General features: G+C 34.6%; 1 protein-coding gene and 1 long non-coding RNA gene across 8 annotated transcripts in view; one reads left to right on the forward strand and one right to left on the reverse strand.

Moving 5' to 3' along the window:
- LOC105841451 (protein furry) overlaps nucleotides 1-15775 on the reverse strand; it is a 169076-nt gene extending 153301 nt beyond the window's left edge. For 3 of the 7 annotated variants that reach the window (XM_012689369.4, XM_062670951.1, XM_012689368.4), the window contains exons 1-16: nucleotides 15587-15775; nucleotides 14275-14346; nucleotides 13768-13872; nucleotides 12725-12940; nucleotides 10829-10980; nucleotides 9219-9418; nucleotides 8497-8712; nucleotides 7179-7302; nucleotides 6335-6556; nucleotides 5510-5744; nucleotides 4807-5428; nucleotides 4372-4555; nucleotides 3611-3816; nucleotides 3262-3461; nucleotides 2465-2541; nucleotides 1593-1714 (exon numbers count right to left, since the gene is read on the reverse strand). In XM_012689369.4, coding sequence (XP_012544823.2) covers nucleotides 1593-1714; nucleotides 2465-2541; nucleotides 3262-3461; nucleotides 3611-3816; nucleotides 4372-4555; nucleotides 4807-5428; nucleotides 5510-5744; nucleotides 6335-6556; nucleotides 7179-7302; nucleotides 8497-8712; nucleotides 9219-9418; nucleotides 10829-10980; nucleotides 12725-12940; nucleotides 13768-13837 — 2846 coding nt within the window. In that variant the 5' untranslated portion in view covers nucleotides 13838-13872; nucleotides 14275-14346; nucleotides 15587-15775. The remainder of the gene's footprint in view (nucleotides 1-1592; nucleotides 1715-2464; nucleotides 2542-3261; nucleotides 3462-3610; nucleotides 3817-4371; nucleotides 4556-4806; nucleotides 5429-5509; nucleotides 5745-6334; nucleotides 6557-7178; nucleotides 7303-8496; nucleotides 8713-9218; nucleotides 9419-10828; nucleotides 10981-12724; nucleotides 12941-13767; nucleotides 13873-14274; nucleotides 14347-15586) is intronic. The other 4 variants (XM_062670953.1, XM_062670935.1, XM_062670942.1 and 1 more) reach the window with 3 other exon arrangements.
- On the forward strand, nucleotides 11509-12040 carry LOC101743354 (uncharacterized). Its single transcript, XR_209697.4, has 2 exons — nucleotides 11509-11696; nucleotides 11824-12040. It is a non-coding gene; the product is annotated as an uncharacterized LOC101743354 (long non-coding RNA).
- Nucleotides 15776-15990: the final 215 nt, after the last annotated feature.

The raw sequence follows: 15990 nt of genomic DNA on the forward strand, positions 1-15990 counted from the left end.
CCAATAATCTCAGGGAGCCCACTTAATAATATCACGTGGACCGTGCTATTTATTACTGTTATTACGTAAAATAATAGGAAGAAAAGTACCAGGGTATTATGATAGCAAAGAGATTTATTAATAATTAACGGCGGTATGTTCTGAAGCATGGTTTCGGATTTGAGAAATCGACCTCATGTCTCAAGGTGGGTCAAACTTCACGAACCTCAGGAACCCCATTTAACACCACGTGGACCGTGCTATTATTATTAATTTATAGGAAGAAAAGTACCAGGGTATTATGATATCAAAGAGATGTATTATTAAAATGCTGTAATAATCTTAGTAGCAAAAAGGTAAAGTGAAATAATTGTATTATTTGTATTCATGTCTATGATAATAAAATCCTTTTGTTTAAACTTTATCTAATTTAACTTTATTTAACCAATTTCTAGAAAGTTGCATGTAGATCATTTTTCGAAAAATAAGGCCATAAACAAGTTTCACTTCTTACGTGTGTACACTAGTACACGCACACATTTTTTTTATTACTATTCAAAACTGAACACTTTTTTTATAAAACTAAGAGTTTTAAAGGTTTTAAATAGTAAATTTCTTCTTGTAAAGAAAATATTCAGTATATAATTATTACAGACTATATTATTAAAGAGTGAAAGTTTCCGCCAACATACGCCATATAATAGTAATAATAATAAACATTTATTCCAAACATAAATTCGATACAAAAAATAAAAACATACAAAAGAAGAAAAATAACGAGGCTTGGAAACGGTTACCGGCTCAGCAATACCTAACGGTAACGAAACAATGGGTGCTGCGGCGCTGATCTTCCGCCGGCACCTGCGGAGTGACGCGCACACCAGCATCAGACCGACCAATCGTTATGCACTTGAGTTTAGCAAATTACTACTTTCTTTTGGAACGAAGTTCCTTATAGGACGATGCGGAGGGGTAACCTAACCAGAAAAAAACCTCCGTAACGTAAGATTTTTATTAGTAATGCACACAGTGTACGATTTAACTTTGTAATAACGTACAAAGAAGAACATATTTTTTTATCATTCATTGACCACGATCTCAGAGCGTTCGTTTGCGCAATACACTAACTCATACAAACAACCGTGAATGAAGTGTACCACAATAAGTTCGTACGTTACCGAATGACCGTGCGTTGTTGCGAAACCTCCAGTTTTATTTTCTTTATACCTCGAATAGAACTTAAAATTAATATTTTTATAATAAGTAACTAGGATAGATAGGATAGGAACTACCTATCCGGTGGCCGACGAACCCCACATCTTTTTTTTTATTGGAACATGTTATACTTTGTTAAGGAAGCTACATTTAAACAAACACAAGTAAGTACAAAACAATGTAAAGTAATTTTTTTTTACGAAAAATACTATAAGTAATTAAGTATTTAAGGCAAATTAGTAACCACGTCAATTCAATATCGAGTACAGCGTCTTATCCTTTAAGCGACGACCACGAAACTATCGTAATGATTTGTCTATAGAAAACTAGAATACGGTGACCCCTACGGAGCAGTATAAAGTTAGTATAAAGTTGTATTGCACTGGGTATCGACTTACGCTGGTTCGATGATGGTGAAGAGCGCGTGTATCCTCGCGTGCAGGATCGGCCACGCCTGCAGTACGGTGGAGGGACACCGAGCCGGCACGCGGCCGCGCTCCAATAAACCGAACAACACAACCTGATGTAATACAAAGAAAGCATTTTATTACTATTGCTTCATTAATATGGTGTTAACTGATTATCGGAGCCCATAGACATCTACAATGTAAATGCCGTCACCTATCTTGAGATATAAGTTCTAGGGTCTCAGTATACAACGGCTGCCCCACCCTTCGAACCGAAACGCATTACTGCTTCACGGCACAAATAGGCGGGGAGGTGGTACCTACCCGCGCGGACTCACAAGAGGTCCTACCACAGTAATTAATAATATTTTATTTTATTGTTTTTTTAATCCCAATCCAACTTATTCAAATGCAGAACACTTTACAACTGGAAAAGTTTATGTCGAGCTTTTATCAAATCTTAAATTTAGGTCCAAGCTAATAACAAATCTTAAATTTAGGATCTTGTACTTATCACATTTAAAGTTATAACGGGAAAGTTCTTTAATTATAGATGGACAAGCTAGGTCGATACCATTTTTGAAATCATCATAAAATAAATACGTTTTATTGAATACTGATACTAAGGTCGATTCTGTTTCTATTGCAAAAACGTTTTGTTATTTATAAGTTAGAACAAACTAAATTAAGATTTCAATCATAATGTCTTAATTGTATGTTCATTAAATGTGGCGGTTCGTCACGCAATGGTTCCTCATCATTATTAGAAGAGCTTTTCTATCATTAGAAATAGAACTAGGCCTGATGACGATGCCCACTACAAATTCTTAAGTAGTATTCAAAGGTAATCTTGCAAACCTCACCTCCCAAGGATCAGCTCCGTTAGACGAACTTCCTCCACTCCAGCTGTTCTTTGTTGAAGTCTCATCATGTTGGATACCTGTAGGAAATATTTATCTTAAAATTATAAAAATAGAGGACATATTCTTATACAGGACCCATAATAAAAGTGATACTATTTAATTTTTTAAATATATTTTAATCAAGTTCTTTTAGTCATCGCAAACTGAAAACTATAATTAAGACTAAACTGTACGTCAAGTCGAAAATATATCGAATTTGTAATGTATCGAGACCTCGATACCTAAACGGCAGATGGTAGTACCTACTCGCTAGCCAGACTTCGAGACTTACGTTACCGTATGTCAAAACGATTTTCGTGCTCTCGATTATGAGTATAAGTTTCGATTATCGAGAACATGACGATTCGATTGCGAAACAAAACTAAGTAACTTTATTCGTGCTGCTGAAATTAGTTCTATTTACGGACGGTAGAGGCGCTGTTCAAATCCTATACATTTTTTGCTCGATAGCGATACGAATACTTTTTCGATAGTCATTCGTGCTCGTCCCTTTTTTCCTACCTATGCTGATAGCCTTGAGAGTCGATTTCAGTTTCACCCCAGCGTGTGAGTTCACGGGTGTCAAACCGGGATTGTTGCTAACACTGGCCCCAGCAAGAGCAATGCCTCGCAGAATCTACCACCGGATTAGAAACGCGACCCACTAAGAAGATTCGGCGAGAAACTCAGTGGGCGGTGTCTGTGGGTTAATTTACTCACCGAGTCCCTCTGATATATTCTTTGAACTATAATAGTACCTGCAGTCCAAACGGCGTGGCTACGTTCAGCTATCCAGACGAGGTCCGGTTGGGCGGCTGCTAATATCGCTTGTTTCTCAGCTGGCGGCAGTAGCGGCAGACACTTCTCCGCGAAGTATGGAACGTGAGCGTCTGCCGCGTCGATGAGGGCGGGCTCGTCGCGCGTCAGCTGGAGCTTCTCGAGGAGGCATTTCGTTTCTCTATTAGTGAAAATTATACTATTAGAAAATTATACTACAAAACATTATACTTAGAAATTATAAATAACAATGATAATTTTATCCCGGTAACAATCGTTGATGTTGGTGGTACCTGAACTTTGATGTAGTTTAAGGCAAGAAATTCTTACCTTAGAACATGGACAGCTAGCCTCCGCGGGTAAGCTCTACACTGGCACAGCATCACCAGCCCGAGAGCTTCGGCTCCTCTGACCACGGACACCAGGGGCTCAGTCTTCGCAGGAGCTACAGTGACAGTCGGCTCGCCGTTCTTCCAGCTCGTCACCAGTTGCAGCAACATGCGGAGACCGTTTTCCACTAGTTGAGGTGTTGTGTCCTACAACAAATTGTTAAATTTAAGAGTAAGCAGAAATTATCAAATAAATGCAGTATCTAAACAAAACACCTGAAATGAGGTATTTTAAACAGAAGGAAATTGAAGTCGTCGTGGCCTAAACGGTAAGATTTTTGATGTACTCGTATGCGTCGAGTGATACGACTGTAATGGAGTTCGAATCCCACAGACAGGTAACAATTTTTGTAATGGAATATGAACTAAATCTTATTTAGGTTGACTTCCGTGATGCAGATGAAGGAATAACATCGGGTAATAAATATAAAACTTGTAAAAAATTTAATTTGTGAAATTACTGGTAGTAGAGTCTTTTGAGCCTGTATGGGTAAGTATCACCTTTCGGCCTATCTCTGATTTAGAGCAGTAATGAGTTTTGGTTTAAAGGATGGAGCAATTGTACTGTAAAACTGAGATTTGTTATGGCATTAACGTTGTTAATGTTTATGGACTCCAGTAATCATTTAATACGAAGTGGGTCGTGAGTTCGTTCAATATAAGCAATGAAAAATAAACAGAAAGTGAACTAAAATGTCTCACTTGAACTTCCTTAGCTAAGAACTGCGTAAAACCAGCCAGAACATCTTGACGCCATTCCGGAAAATCTACGATCAGAGTCTGGAGACTCTGAAATGAGAGGCCTCGAAGTTCCTCGTCCATGTGAACAGTAAGACGACAAAGCAAGTCTACTAGTTCGTTGGGACTCATGCCTTCTGGAATCAACCTGAGATGTAAAATACATTTTATAAAATTATATGATAGAACTGTTAAATTTTAAACATGATTGTTTCATAGTAAGGCTATTAAAAATACATATATTCACAACAAACAAAAAAGTGTCCCTTATGTTTTCTATAAACTTCTTTATTGCTTTAGAGCTATAAAGAAAACTTATGAAGATTATAAACACAAAATTTTATTTTCAAACTTTAGTTAAAATAATCATGAAATAGTCATTATATTGCTAGTACTAACCTTGGGATCGCCGCAACACAGGTCCTGAACAAATCAATCCTTGGTTTCCTTTCACCGGTATTGATTTCTTGCTCTTTAGTCACGTTCTGTGTATTCGTTAGCATCAACGGTCTTCCGTAATGAGCATCTAGAGCCCTTAGTATTTCCACTAATACCCTCCTGACGTACGGGAAATACGCACTCATACCTATAGAGCGCGCTGTTTCATCGGTTAGCATCTTATTTAGAAAAGTTTTCTTTACTCTCAGAGTGTTGCCTGAAGGTAATGTACCGGACGTTCGAGGCATGGGAGGTTCGCCTTCTTTCTGCTGTAAGCTATCAGCTACAACCAAGAAAGCTCGCAGACCGATCGACATTCGCTCGGGGGTCAATATAATCTTGATAGGCCTTCCTACCATTAGCAAATCGAAAACAATCTCACGCATTGCGAAATCGAGTCTTTCCTGGGCAATGAACTGGATGATTTTGACGAATATGTTCAGTGGAGTGTCGCGTGGCACAACGCCCTTGGATCCTTTCGGGAACAACGAGTTGACGATGCTTTGCAGTCGCGATTGGGTTGCCGAGTTACTTTCACATTTGATCCTTATCATGTATACCCATAGCAAACGGTATAACGACTCTGTTGACAAACAAAATGTTGTTAAAATCGATACGCTGTTACTTGAAGTATGTACAACCATTCAAAAGATTATTCACTCACCAAGAGCCACACGGCACATTTTAGGATCTCTGTTCTTCAAATGCGATAAGCACATGGCAAGAAAGCAGTGCCAGTTCGCCAGGAAGAACTGCTTCTGGGAGACGCAGAGCAGGCAGGTGACGAGCGGGAACAGTGCCAGCCTGTGCTTGGACTTGGTGCTGGCGTCCAGCGTGTGACTGTACAACATCTCCACGAAGTTCTTCAGGCATGGTACGTTCACTTCATTCTTCACCGTCTATGATATAAAATAGAAGAACAACTTGCTTAACATCTATTAGATCATCATCATCATCACCATGAAACACTTTGTATATATTAAACCGTATTTTGAGACCCAGTGTTTTGTACAACTTGAGGTTTTATCATATAACAAGGTCTTAGATGTTAATAGTGTGCCTATTACGAGAGGCACACTTAAAATTACAAGTAGTCAAAATTCGACTATAAAATTAATTGATATTATAAGTTTGAACATTATTACGGTTCTATTGTCAGACTATTTATTATATACTTCTATAATCAAAGATTTCGCCAAGACTACACTATAAACAAATAATAATATTAATTTATTCTTTGACCATAGATTTAAAAAAATAACAAAAGTTTGACAATACATATTATATATGTGTTGTGTCAAATACATGGTAAGGTGTGTATTGTTTTTTTTTACTGATTTAAGGTATATTTTCCATAATTAAAAAAAAAAATTAACACTCTGCACTCCTCTATGTACTTTATAAGTGTGGAAAATTTCATAGTCCTTTGTCCGCGCAATTTTCATAAAAACTGGTACAAAATTTTTGCTTTACGTATTAATATACTCACAGCAGCAACGGGAACAAGTATTTCAACGAACAGCCCGGCCAGGGCATGTCGGATGTCTTTGTCTTTGACTTCGAGAAAGTACTGAGCGCACTCCTGGAGGAATTGAAACGAGGCCTCGAACTCTTCGATGGGCACCATTTTCACCCGGAAGAACTTCATACCCATCAGTAATGATATTATACTTTGTGTTGTATGAGGGGACGGCTCACGGTTTTTCAATTCCTGGATATAATTTTGGATTAATAGAATGTACATACCAATAATAATTTCTCTTCATATTTTAGACTGTGATGATGAAATAATGACGTTTTTTTCATTGAACTAATGAGTTCCACACATTCTTGTTTTCCTATTCATATCCCATTTTTTTCGATACTTTTCTTTTAAAGTAATCACTAGATTGTTGGACAATTGGCAAGAAAATTTAAGTAATTTTATAATCATTATTACTTTGACTATGATTGGCATTAGTATTTAAGAGTATTGAGAGTGCTGGAAAAATGATACCAAGTAATACCGTAAGTGAAGTTCTTGTTTCAGCAGAAACCGATCTAGATGACCGATCTAGTGTTAAATTAACCTGCCCAGATCGTTACATAATTCTGCGGCGAAAGCCATAAGATAGCTGTCACCCAAAGCTATAGTCTTTGGCCTTCTTGAAGTACACAGCGTCATCCATGCTACTGCACTACCAACAGACATATTTTATGAAAAGGCATCAATTGTATGTGCTAATGCCATTTCAAAACTATCCCTTTCACTTTGAGATAATTTGATAAGAATCAATTCTTATCAACAATTAGTTCAATTAACTGAAGTAAGCTATAATGCTACAATGAATTACCTTCAGTTCGGCCGTGAACCTCTTCCTTACGGATGCGAATCGAGATTGCGCCAGTACCCCGATCACTTCCGCATACAAATCGGCAATGATGTGGGCGTTTGCCGCATTCGGGTTCGATTGTAATCTAATCAAAAATATATATTACTGAGTTGATTATATTTAATTTGATTATTATTTTTATTAATTCTTTTTTATTATTTACTAGCTGACCCGGCAGCCTTCGTAGTGCCTCAATCGATAAATAAAAGACCTAAACTTTTGTATGATATAAACTTAAAACAAACAAAAGGAAAAACAACATTGTTATTTTTATTTAATTCCGAACATTTTCATATTTATCTACCTTTTAAACCTTCTCTGGACTTCCACAAATAATTCAAGACCAAAATTTGCCAAATCGGTTCAGCCGTTCTCGAGTTTTAGCGAGACTAACGAACAGCAATTCATTTTTTATATATATAGAGATAGATTGCTCAGGAGGGTGAACGACTTCACGACTTAATTAATATTAAGTGGTCACTAGAGCCCATAGATATCTACAAGGTAAATGCCGCTACCCACCTTGAGATATTAGTTCTAAGGTCTCAGTTGCAACAGTACAACGGCTGCCCCGACCTTTAAACCGAAACCGAAACGCTTCACGGCAGAAATAGGCAAATAGACAATTCTGGTAAATATTAATTATAATTTTATTTTATTTTAATTTAAATATCATGTAATTGTACCTATGTGAAATTTTATGGACTTGAGTTGCCTGAAATAAATGCATTTTTTTTATAATTCGTGTTGTAGGTGAGCTGGACCATCATCGTGAATTTTGGTTATATGATATTCATGTGATTTGGCTCTTCAATTTTTTAATTCGATGATATTTTTTTCAGTAACTCTTCAGATTGACCTAGCGGGTGCTCGTGTTGTAGCGATCGAGTTAAAGTCAAATCAAATATTGGCCAACATATCGGGCCAGCGGGGTTTGACTAGTTCATAATGATATGATATTTTTACATGACTTATATTTTTATGTAACTAATCTATATCGAGAGGTGAAAGGCTATTTGGTTTAAGCGACATTTCGGTAAATACGCGACATTTATCTTTGTAATTAAAGATGCGTTTTATTTGGTATTCGCATCAACAGTTCAATGTTTTTAATTGAACTTCAATTAAGTTTACCGCATTCAAATAGCTAAAGACGATTTTATGTTTTAATATTTTTTCCAAAATTTAAATTTTAAATAGTTCTCCTATAAAGTTACAAAAATGTCGTTTAAACCAAATAGCCTTGTCACCCGTCGATATGCAATCAATGTGTTCTTACCCTTCTTTATAATTGAATCTCTTGAAAGCAACATTCTCGATATAGTGAACTAGGTCCTCGTGTCCAGGGTGGAAGGGAAGCTGTTTCAGCACCTCGATCAGAGCCAGACAGAATAAGAACTCGACGGCCAGGTCTCGACGCTCAGCTTGCAGCTCTTCGCATGTTCTTTCCACGGTCTCTGTACCGGCACCGCTTCCAGACACTATGTAGATTATGCTGCACACATACATTCAAATTTTTCAAAATTTACATTGCATTTTATTATAATCAGCTCCTTTGTTAAGTAACGGATGCTGCTAAAAATAACTAAGTATCTTTACCAAAACGGAAAGAAAGTAATTAAAAGTGGTTGTTAGAATGTGTCGTCAGAATCGAAATGTCATCTGCAGTAAATGATTATACGGCAATGATTATATACGGCAAAAAAAAAAAAAAAACGATTTTAAATAAAAACACCTAATGGAATTTTATTTCCATAAACTTTGAAAATAAATTATTTCAAAAATACTAAAATATTTTAATGTTATTTTTTAAATTAGTATATTTATAATATTAAAGTTTATCAAAAAACACACACACACACACACACATTAAAGATACTTCATAAATAATATAAATCGAATGAATAATTCAAATACTACGGTGAATTTAAATATAAAACACTTTCAACGGGTTATTTAATTTTAATAAATGATGTATTCATATTAGTAAAACAGACATACCTCTTGTTTCTGAGATCTTGATGTGGCTTCTTAGCCTGTTCGCTCAACTGCGGCGAGTCGGCCATCTGTCTCTCGAGCCAACCAAACAAGGCCCGTAACAACGAAGGTAGACAATGCTCCGCGACTGTACCGAAAGCAGACAGTATCTGGTCGAGCTGAGGGTCCTCCCCCCTTTGAAGAGTCTTGTTCAATGGTTTTTCCTGCAGAATAATCAGTGCGTTGCAAACGAAAGCTCAGGATCGATAGACAACACATCGCTACTCCAAATCCTCTTCATCCAGGTTAGTTGCATTCATGAAATTCATATTAAATAATGTAATAACTATTTCGAAATATATCTATTTTTATATTTTTCATTGTTTTCTACAAATATTGATTACGCGCAATAATTTAGGAAGATATAAATAATTGTCACAATTTTATAAATTATATTCGTATAATAAACAATTAAAACACGGCGCTATGGATTTTTTTAAAGGCAGCAGCAACCTACCAAATTGACTCGAAATCAGTATTCTCTATATAACAAAATATGATGCTTTTTTTTAACTTGAAAGCCACATATTAGCGAAAATCCTAGTTTAAGTTTGAAGAGCTAGTAATAGATGTAGGTGTATGAGAGTAAGGATCACCCCTATCTTCATCAGGTTTGAGCCCTATGAGCTCACCTACTAGTTAAGGTTACGCTGAAATGGTCTCTCAAGACCATCAGCTTAGGTAGGAAAAAGAAAACCCCTATCCAATATATTTTTCTGTGTGGTTGCCAGTAGTATTTCCCTATCTCTTTTAGTATCGTAAAAGATGGCTAAGGGGTTTATGCCCAAAGTAAACAGCGACATGAGTATATTACCTTTTTTAGACCTACTTTAGTAATCACGAGGGGTTATACGATATTCACAGAACGAGTAGGTGAGCTCACGAGGCTCTAACCTGGTGAATGTATATTACCACCGTACTACAATCACCGATCGATTTTTTTTTGAGCTAGAGCGTAGTGTGAACCCTTTCGGGTAATTTTTAACAATATAGCCTATTTCTGCCGAAAAGCAGTCAAGTCAAAGGGCGCGACAGGCGATACCAAATTCAATTCGACCAAAAGATGATTTTTCAATGTGGTCCACGACATTCACGTTGACGGTTGTGATATGTAAGGGCTTAGGTAACCGATTTACAAAAGGTGGGCTGTGAGTTAGTTCAACGACCTACTCAATGATATACAATTAAAAAAGAAATTGGTACTGCATGTTTTGATTGTTCATGAAATAGCTTAGTAGTTTTCCTGATCTACTAACAAAAATTTGCTACTAATTTACTAAATTAAGTAGGCACGGGGGTTCTACTACAAACAACAGCTAGCCAGGACGAGTAACCTTTTCATTTTCTTAATAACTGACCCAACTAACTATCTTGTGATTATATAGTATACGTTTTGTTTAATGTCAAAAATGTTTATTTATTCATTCTCACAAAATCAATTACAGGTTTATTAATATCTGTCAGCACTATCTATGAGTCTCGTGACTCAACTATTCAACAAATAAGTGTTACAGATCATTATTCGAGTATGATTATTGTTTCCCAGATTGTTCACTTCAAAAAATATAACTCACCAACGGCTCGGCCATAACAGCTTCCATCTTCCTTTCAGCTTGAACAGTGAATTCTGTGAAGAGTAACCTCATCACGTATTCTCCGGGTCGAAGGTCAGAGTCAGGTGGTGGAATCACGGGTCCTTTCTGAGTGCCCCATGGTAACATTGAACCTGAATTTTTTAGCTTTAATAAACTTTTGAGTTCTTAAAAATTAAGTAAGATAAATCTTCTTACCATTCGGAACACTGATAACTTTTGGCAGTGAACTAGGAATGTAAAAAGTTCTAGTTACAATCTTGAATTCTATTTTTCCACTGTCTTGATATATTTTCGAAAGTACATCACCATTCTCTATGTCCATATTAAATATTTACAATGTAAAACTACAAATCAACAATTTAATCTTGTGATTTAGTTCATTTTTATATCGACGTCGAGTTGTGTTAATACCAGTATTGCGTGTGCTATGATATTAAAGTAAGCCAATTCGATTTTCCTGTTTCAAACGAAGCAGGAATTATTAATGATTAATAATTGAAAATATTGTCAAAATATTTTAAACAAGACGAAACTGTTTATTCGTGACGGTAAAATTAATAAGCAACTAAATAATTATTTCATTCAATTTTTGCTGACGGTGGGTAGTTTATAATAGAATGCAAAATAATTATGTGTTAAAAAACACGTCCGAACTCTATCGACATTTATGAAAAGCAGGCTCTCAATGTTATTGACATCGCGCAATTTGGTTCTCAAAGTCGATTAAAATAAGTACCGTTAAAATTACTGAAAGTTTAGTTGCAAATTATCAATATCATTTTATCTGCTTTATGGATGATCATGGTTATGAATGTTATTATGAGAAAAAAGTGATTAGCTACAGAAGGTATAATATAGTTCAGTAATCCATATTTAATGGTGCCATCTACAATATACGTATCTTTATTTCGTGAGTATTTTTGGTGAATAGTGTTGTTTGACAAAGCTGTTTTCGAATATTGTTTATTCCGCAGTTACATTACGTCTCGAGCGATCCAAAGCGTAGCAACACGTATGATACGTCAATACGTGTCGGAGCCAAAAAAAGCAACAATGACTAAATTTTCTGTGGCAGTCAGCGTATTGCATTCTTCAAGATTGTATGTGAAAGTTTTTTTGCAGGTCCAATTTTTAAAAGGACTTTTTAAAATAAAATATAAAAGCTAATAAAAACTAATAATAAAAAAACAATTGTATTCTTTTTAATTTGTGTTTTACAAATTGATACATGGATATCATGGTTTACATACTAACAGAAAAACTCTCAATTATTTAAAACAGATTTAATGATTTATGAAGTTTTTATCTGATAACACACACAATTTTAAAACTTTTTCAACAAGACGCAGTAATGACATTCAGCTTGGACCACAAAACTGGCATGAGACCTTTAATTACTTTGTTAAGCTCTCATCGATACTGATATTCATATTAAATATCATTCTGTACACAAATGTATAAAATAATATCCACATATTATACTTGTAAAATTTCATAATTATATTTCTAATGGATTTTCCCAAGTTTTCCTTGATGAAACAAATACTAGAGAAAAATTGAGAAATTTCATAGAACATCCTGATGGGCAGAAATGATATGGAAGTTACAATTGAATTTCAAACAATCTAGTTATCCTACTATCTAACTATCCTACTACAATGTTGTTTCTTAATCAATGAAGAATGTTGAGAAGTGTTCTTTTTGTCCTAGTAATATTAGTCATAGAAAACATGAACAACAAATCATCACTGCACGATAAGTAAGACTTAGTAATGCTTGTCGTAGTATTATTACTTATGCCAAATAGAATTTTCTACAAATCAATGTTGTATTGACAGGAATGTGCTTAAACGTAGCCATGTCACCATATCTTACCTCTAGTGGACACGTACGAAGTCCCAGCACTGCTGACATTCCGCCAGTCCCCGGAGTTCTGTGCCAAGTTTCTGTCTAGTCCTCCATGATCGATCGTTAGATCAGATTGGGCGCCGTAATGTTCTGAGGTGTCGTGTCGTGCTTCAGAGAGGATGCTACCTTCAGACTCCGCTTCGCTCGAGACCATGGATGAAGGGGCCTCTTCAGTGGCAGAAGCTGTGTTTTTGTAGAGCTTTTTAGGGTTAAGTATGCTGATGGTTGGAACAGTGCCAAGACCGATTACAAAATTAATACGCGTATTACGCGTATACATAGTTATATTCCAAATGCGCAGTTTTCACCTAATTTATTCTGATTAAATTTTTTACAAACCAAATTAATTATTATATGCTCATTTGACAAGAGGCATGTGTACAAAACAGCAAACTCATAACTATAATAAAACATGAATAGTCTATCTTCTCAAATTACTAAATTTCTAGTAACAGACTACTTAGCAACAATGTCTTGTATCAGGTTTCAAATGTATTATGGTATGTAAAGTAAGTTGAACCAATAATGATAAAAGCTAATCCTTAAATAAATATAATTTTCTGGTGAAGAGACCCAACACTATAACAATTTAAACCACAACTCCTTCCTCCAGTAGTGGGACATCATACCAGTGAAACCTTTACCTTAAAGAATGATCGCTTTACTACAGAAATAAGAGAGGACAGCGTAATGATATGTAGAGGTACAGGTAGAGCTCACAATATGCTCTATCATATGCGACAACTGAAATTTAAGATTATTCAATCCATGTTGTTGTTCCTTCAAGGTGAAAGTCAACAGTAAATATGTTTTTTTTTTATAATTTAGGGTTTACTGGTGGCCCAGAGGCCTTTTCAGTTTTACCAAGGCGGATAGATGGGCGAGCATGGGCTCAGCCAGTAAATATATTTGTTATACAGTCTTAGTGAAATTGATATTAGAAATTAATTTAGTTCATCCTTCTCAACCTACCTAAACGAAGTGATTGTTGTTATGTTACATTATTATACCTGCAACATCTTCTGGGTGTCCATCCGAAGGTAAAGTGCCAACCGAGTCCGTTTCATCTGCTGTTATCATATTGACAAACTTTTCTTCTATCTATGTCTAGACTGCTGTAAAATAATAAATGAATTAAATGTAACCTAAAAGCATTATTATTATCCTTACATTTCAAAGAGGGTATCAAAATTTAGTTCTCATACTAGTCATTGTTTCACTCAACAATTCATGTTGAAATAAATATGTCATATAAATATGTTAAGAAACATACAATTTTGGACATTGTCATTAAAGGCTTTTAAGCAATTTACTGATAAAGAAATAAAAATGTCAATATTGTTTATGAAATATTAAGTTAAATTACAATGTTTACTTTTAATTTTTTAAATATTTTTCTCTATCTTATCTATAATTATCTAATTTTTTAAATATTTTTTTTCAGATTTACGTTATTACTTAAAAGAGGGTGGTCAGGCTTCAATACAATAATATGTTGTAAATTCATTTTCTATTACCTTCAGTTAATGTAATAGATGCAGTCATTTTGTTTCTTCTGATCTGGAACAAACAAATCCAATTCTGACAACCTAAAAATTAAACCATAAATCAAATTCGCAGCGCTAACATAAGCAAAGCAAGCTTAAAATATTACAAAAATTATATGAAAATAGCAAAATATAGCATGAGGTTTTGATTATTGTGAACGCTTTGCAGTAATGATTTTGCATAAAGGAGTTATGTAAAATTCCAAATAAAAGGGTTTCATTACAATTGGTACACATCCAACCTCATGTGTCAAGACTTTTACATGTAAAAAGGATGATGTATATTATTAAATAAATTGTTTTTTAGGGCTATAGGTCATAATTAAAATAAATTCCAAAACATGAATCTATTGATGACAGGTAGATGATGGGATCATACATTGTTTATGTTTCCCAAAATTTACATTGTGTTGCGCATGTTCATGGTGTGCTGTTGAGGATTTTTTTACATCAATAGGGAAAACAAGCACATATAAAAAATACAATATTCATTTAAAATATTTAGTGTAAACGAACAGCCAAATTTTTGGAGTAGCTGAATGCCTTATAGCTTAATTGGAAATGATAATGAGGTTGAAAACAGCATTTTCTACATTAAAAATTATAATGGGTAAATGAAAAAAATTTATCTTATGAAATTTCAAGTTACTCATTTAAATTTTGCTTGGTCACTATTTTGTCTATTTTACCTAGTATTTGTAACATTTTGGGTGCAAGTAAAGCAAGCTAAAATTTTTGTACCACTAATATAGCTTTTTATTTGTGAAAATTTACTAATAACTATTGTAATTTGACATACTTATTTTCCAAATTTAGCTTGTTAAGAAATTTTATGCTAGAAATTATAATTGTTTCAGTCTTTGATATTGGAATGTTGAAATATCAATTATCTCGTAAACAATTTATTGACCAACCCACATTTTGTGATATAATAAATGCTTGTAAGAGAGGATCTACAATGAAATTACTATATTTTTTCTTTTGATATATTTTTAGCACCAGTTCCAGGAACATTAATGGACTTAAATGTTTTTATCATCGTTGAATTTAATACTATAATGCTAAACAAATAATAAAATGTAGATGTTTTACACAGTAATTGCTATGGTTATTTTCCAAACATAATAAGCTTAGGAATTTTACAAATTTAGAGGAAGTGCAGACTCTTATGTAGTAGCCCTAGAACTAATTATATCAATAATTTTGTTTTTATAATTTATGGCTTTTTCGTTTTATTCGAAACTTAAATGACGGTAGGTAAATTCTAAGTAAAAATGTATACCTTTGCACCTGGAATTTGCTGTCAAATATTACTGAAACACGCAGCTGACTAATGTTTTTAAATAAAATATCTACACGATGATTTATTTTATAAGAATAGGAAAAAAATAAATTTTGTTCTGCAATCCTAATATCGTGCAGACTTTAGCACAGGTAACTTTTGACATTTCGCATTAGTAATGCATTATTGGGCCAAAACAAATAGTTATGTTACACTGTTTGGCATTCGACATTATTCGTGGTTCTACAATTTTGTAGGTTTGTACTAGTCTTTGTCTATGGTTGTCGCACTTTCCATTCCGTTATACGGCCAATACTTTTAATGTGGGTAAGAATATTCTGAGTAATATTCTTAATAAATATATTTTTCACATGAAACATAAGTAATTTATCTTACTTTTTGAG

This window comes from Bombyx mori, chromosome 1 (assembly GCF_030269925.1).
Source record: "Bombyx mori chromosome 1, ASM3026992v2".
NCBI lineage: Eukaryota > Metazoa > Arthropoda > Insecta > Lepidoptera > Bombycidae > Bombyx > Bombyx mori.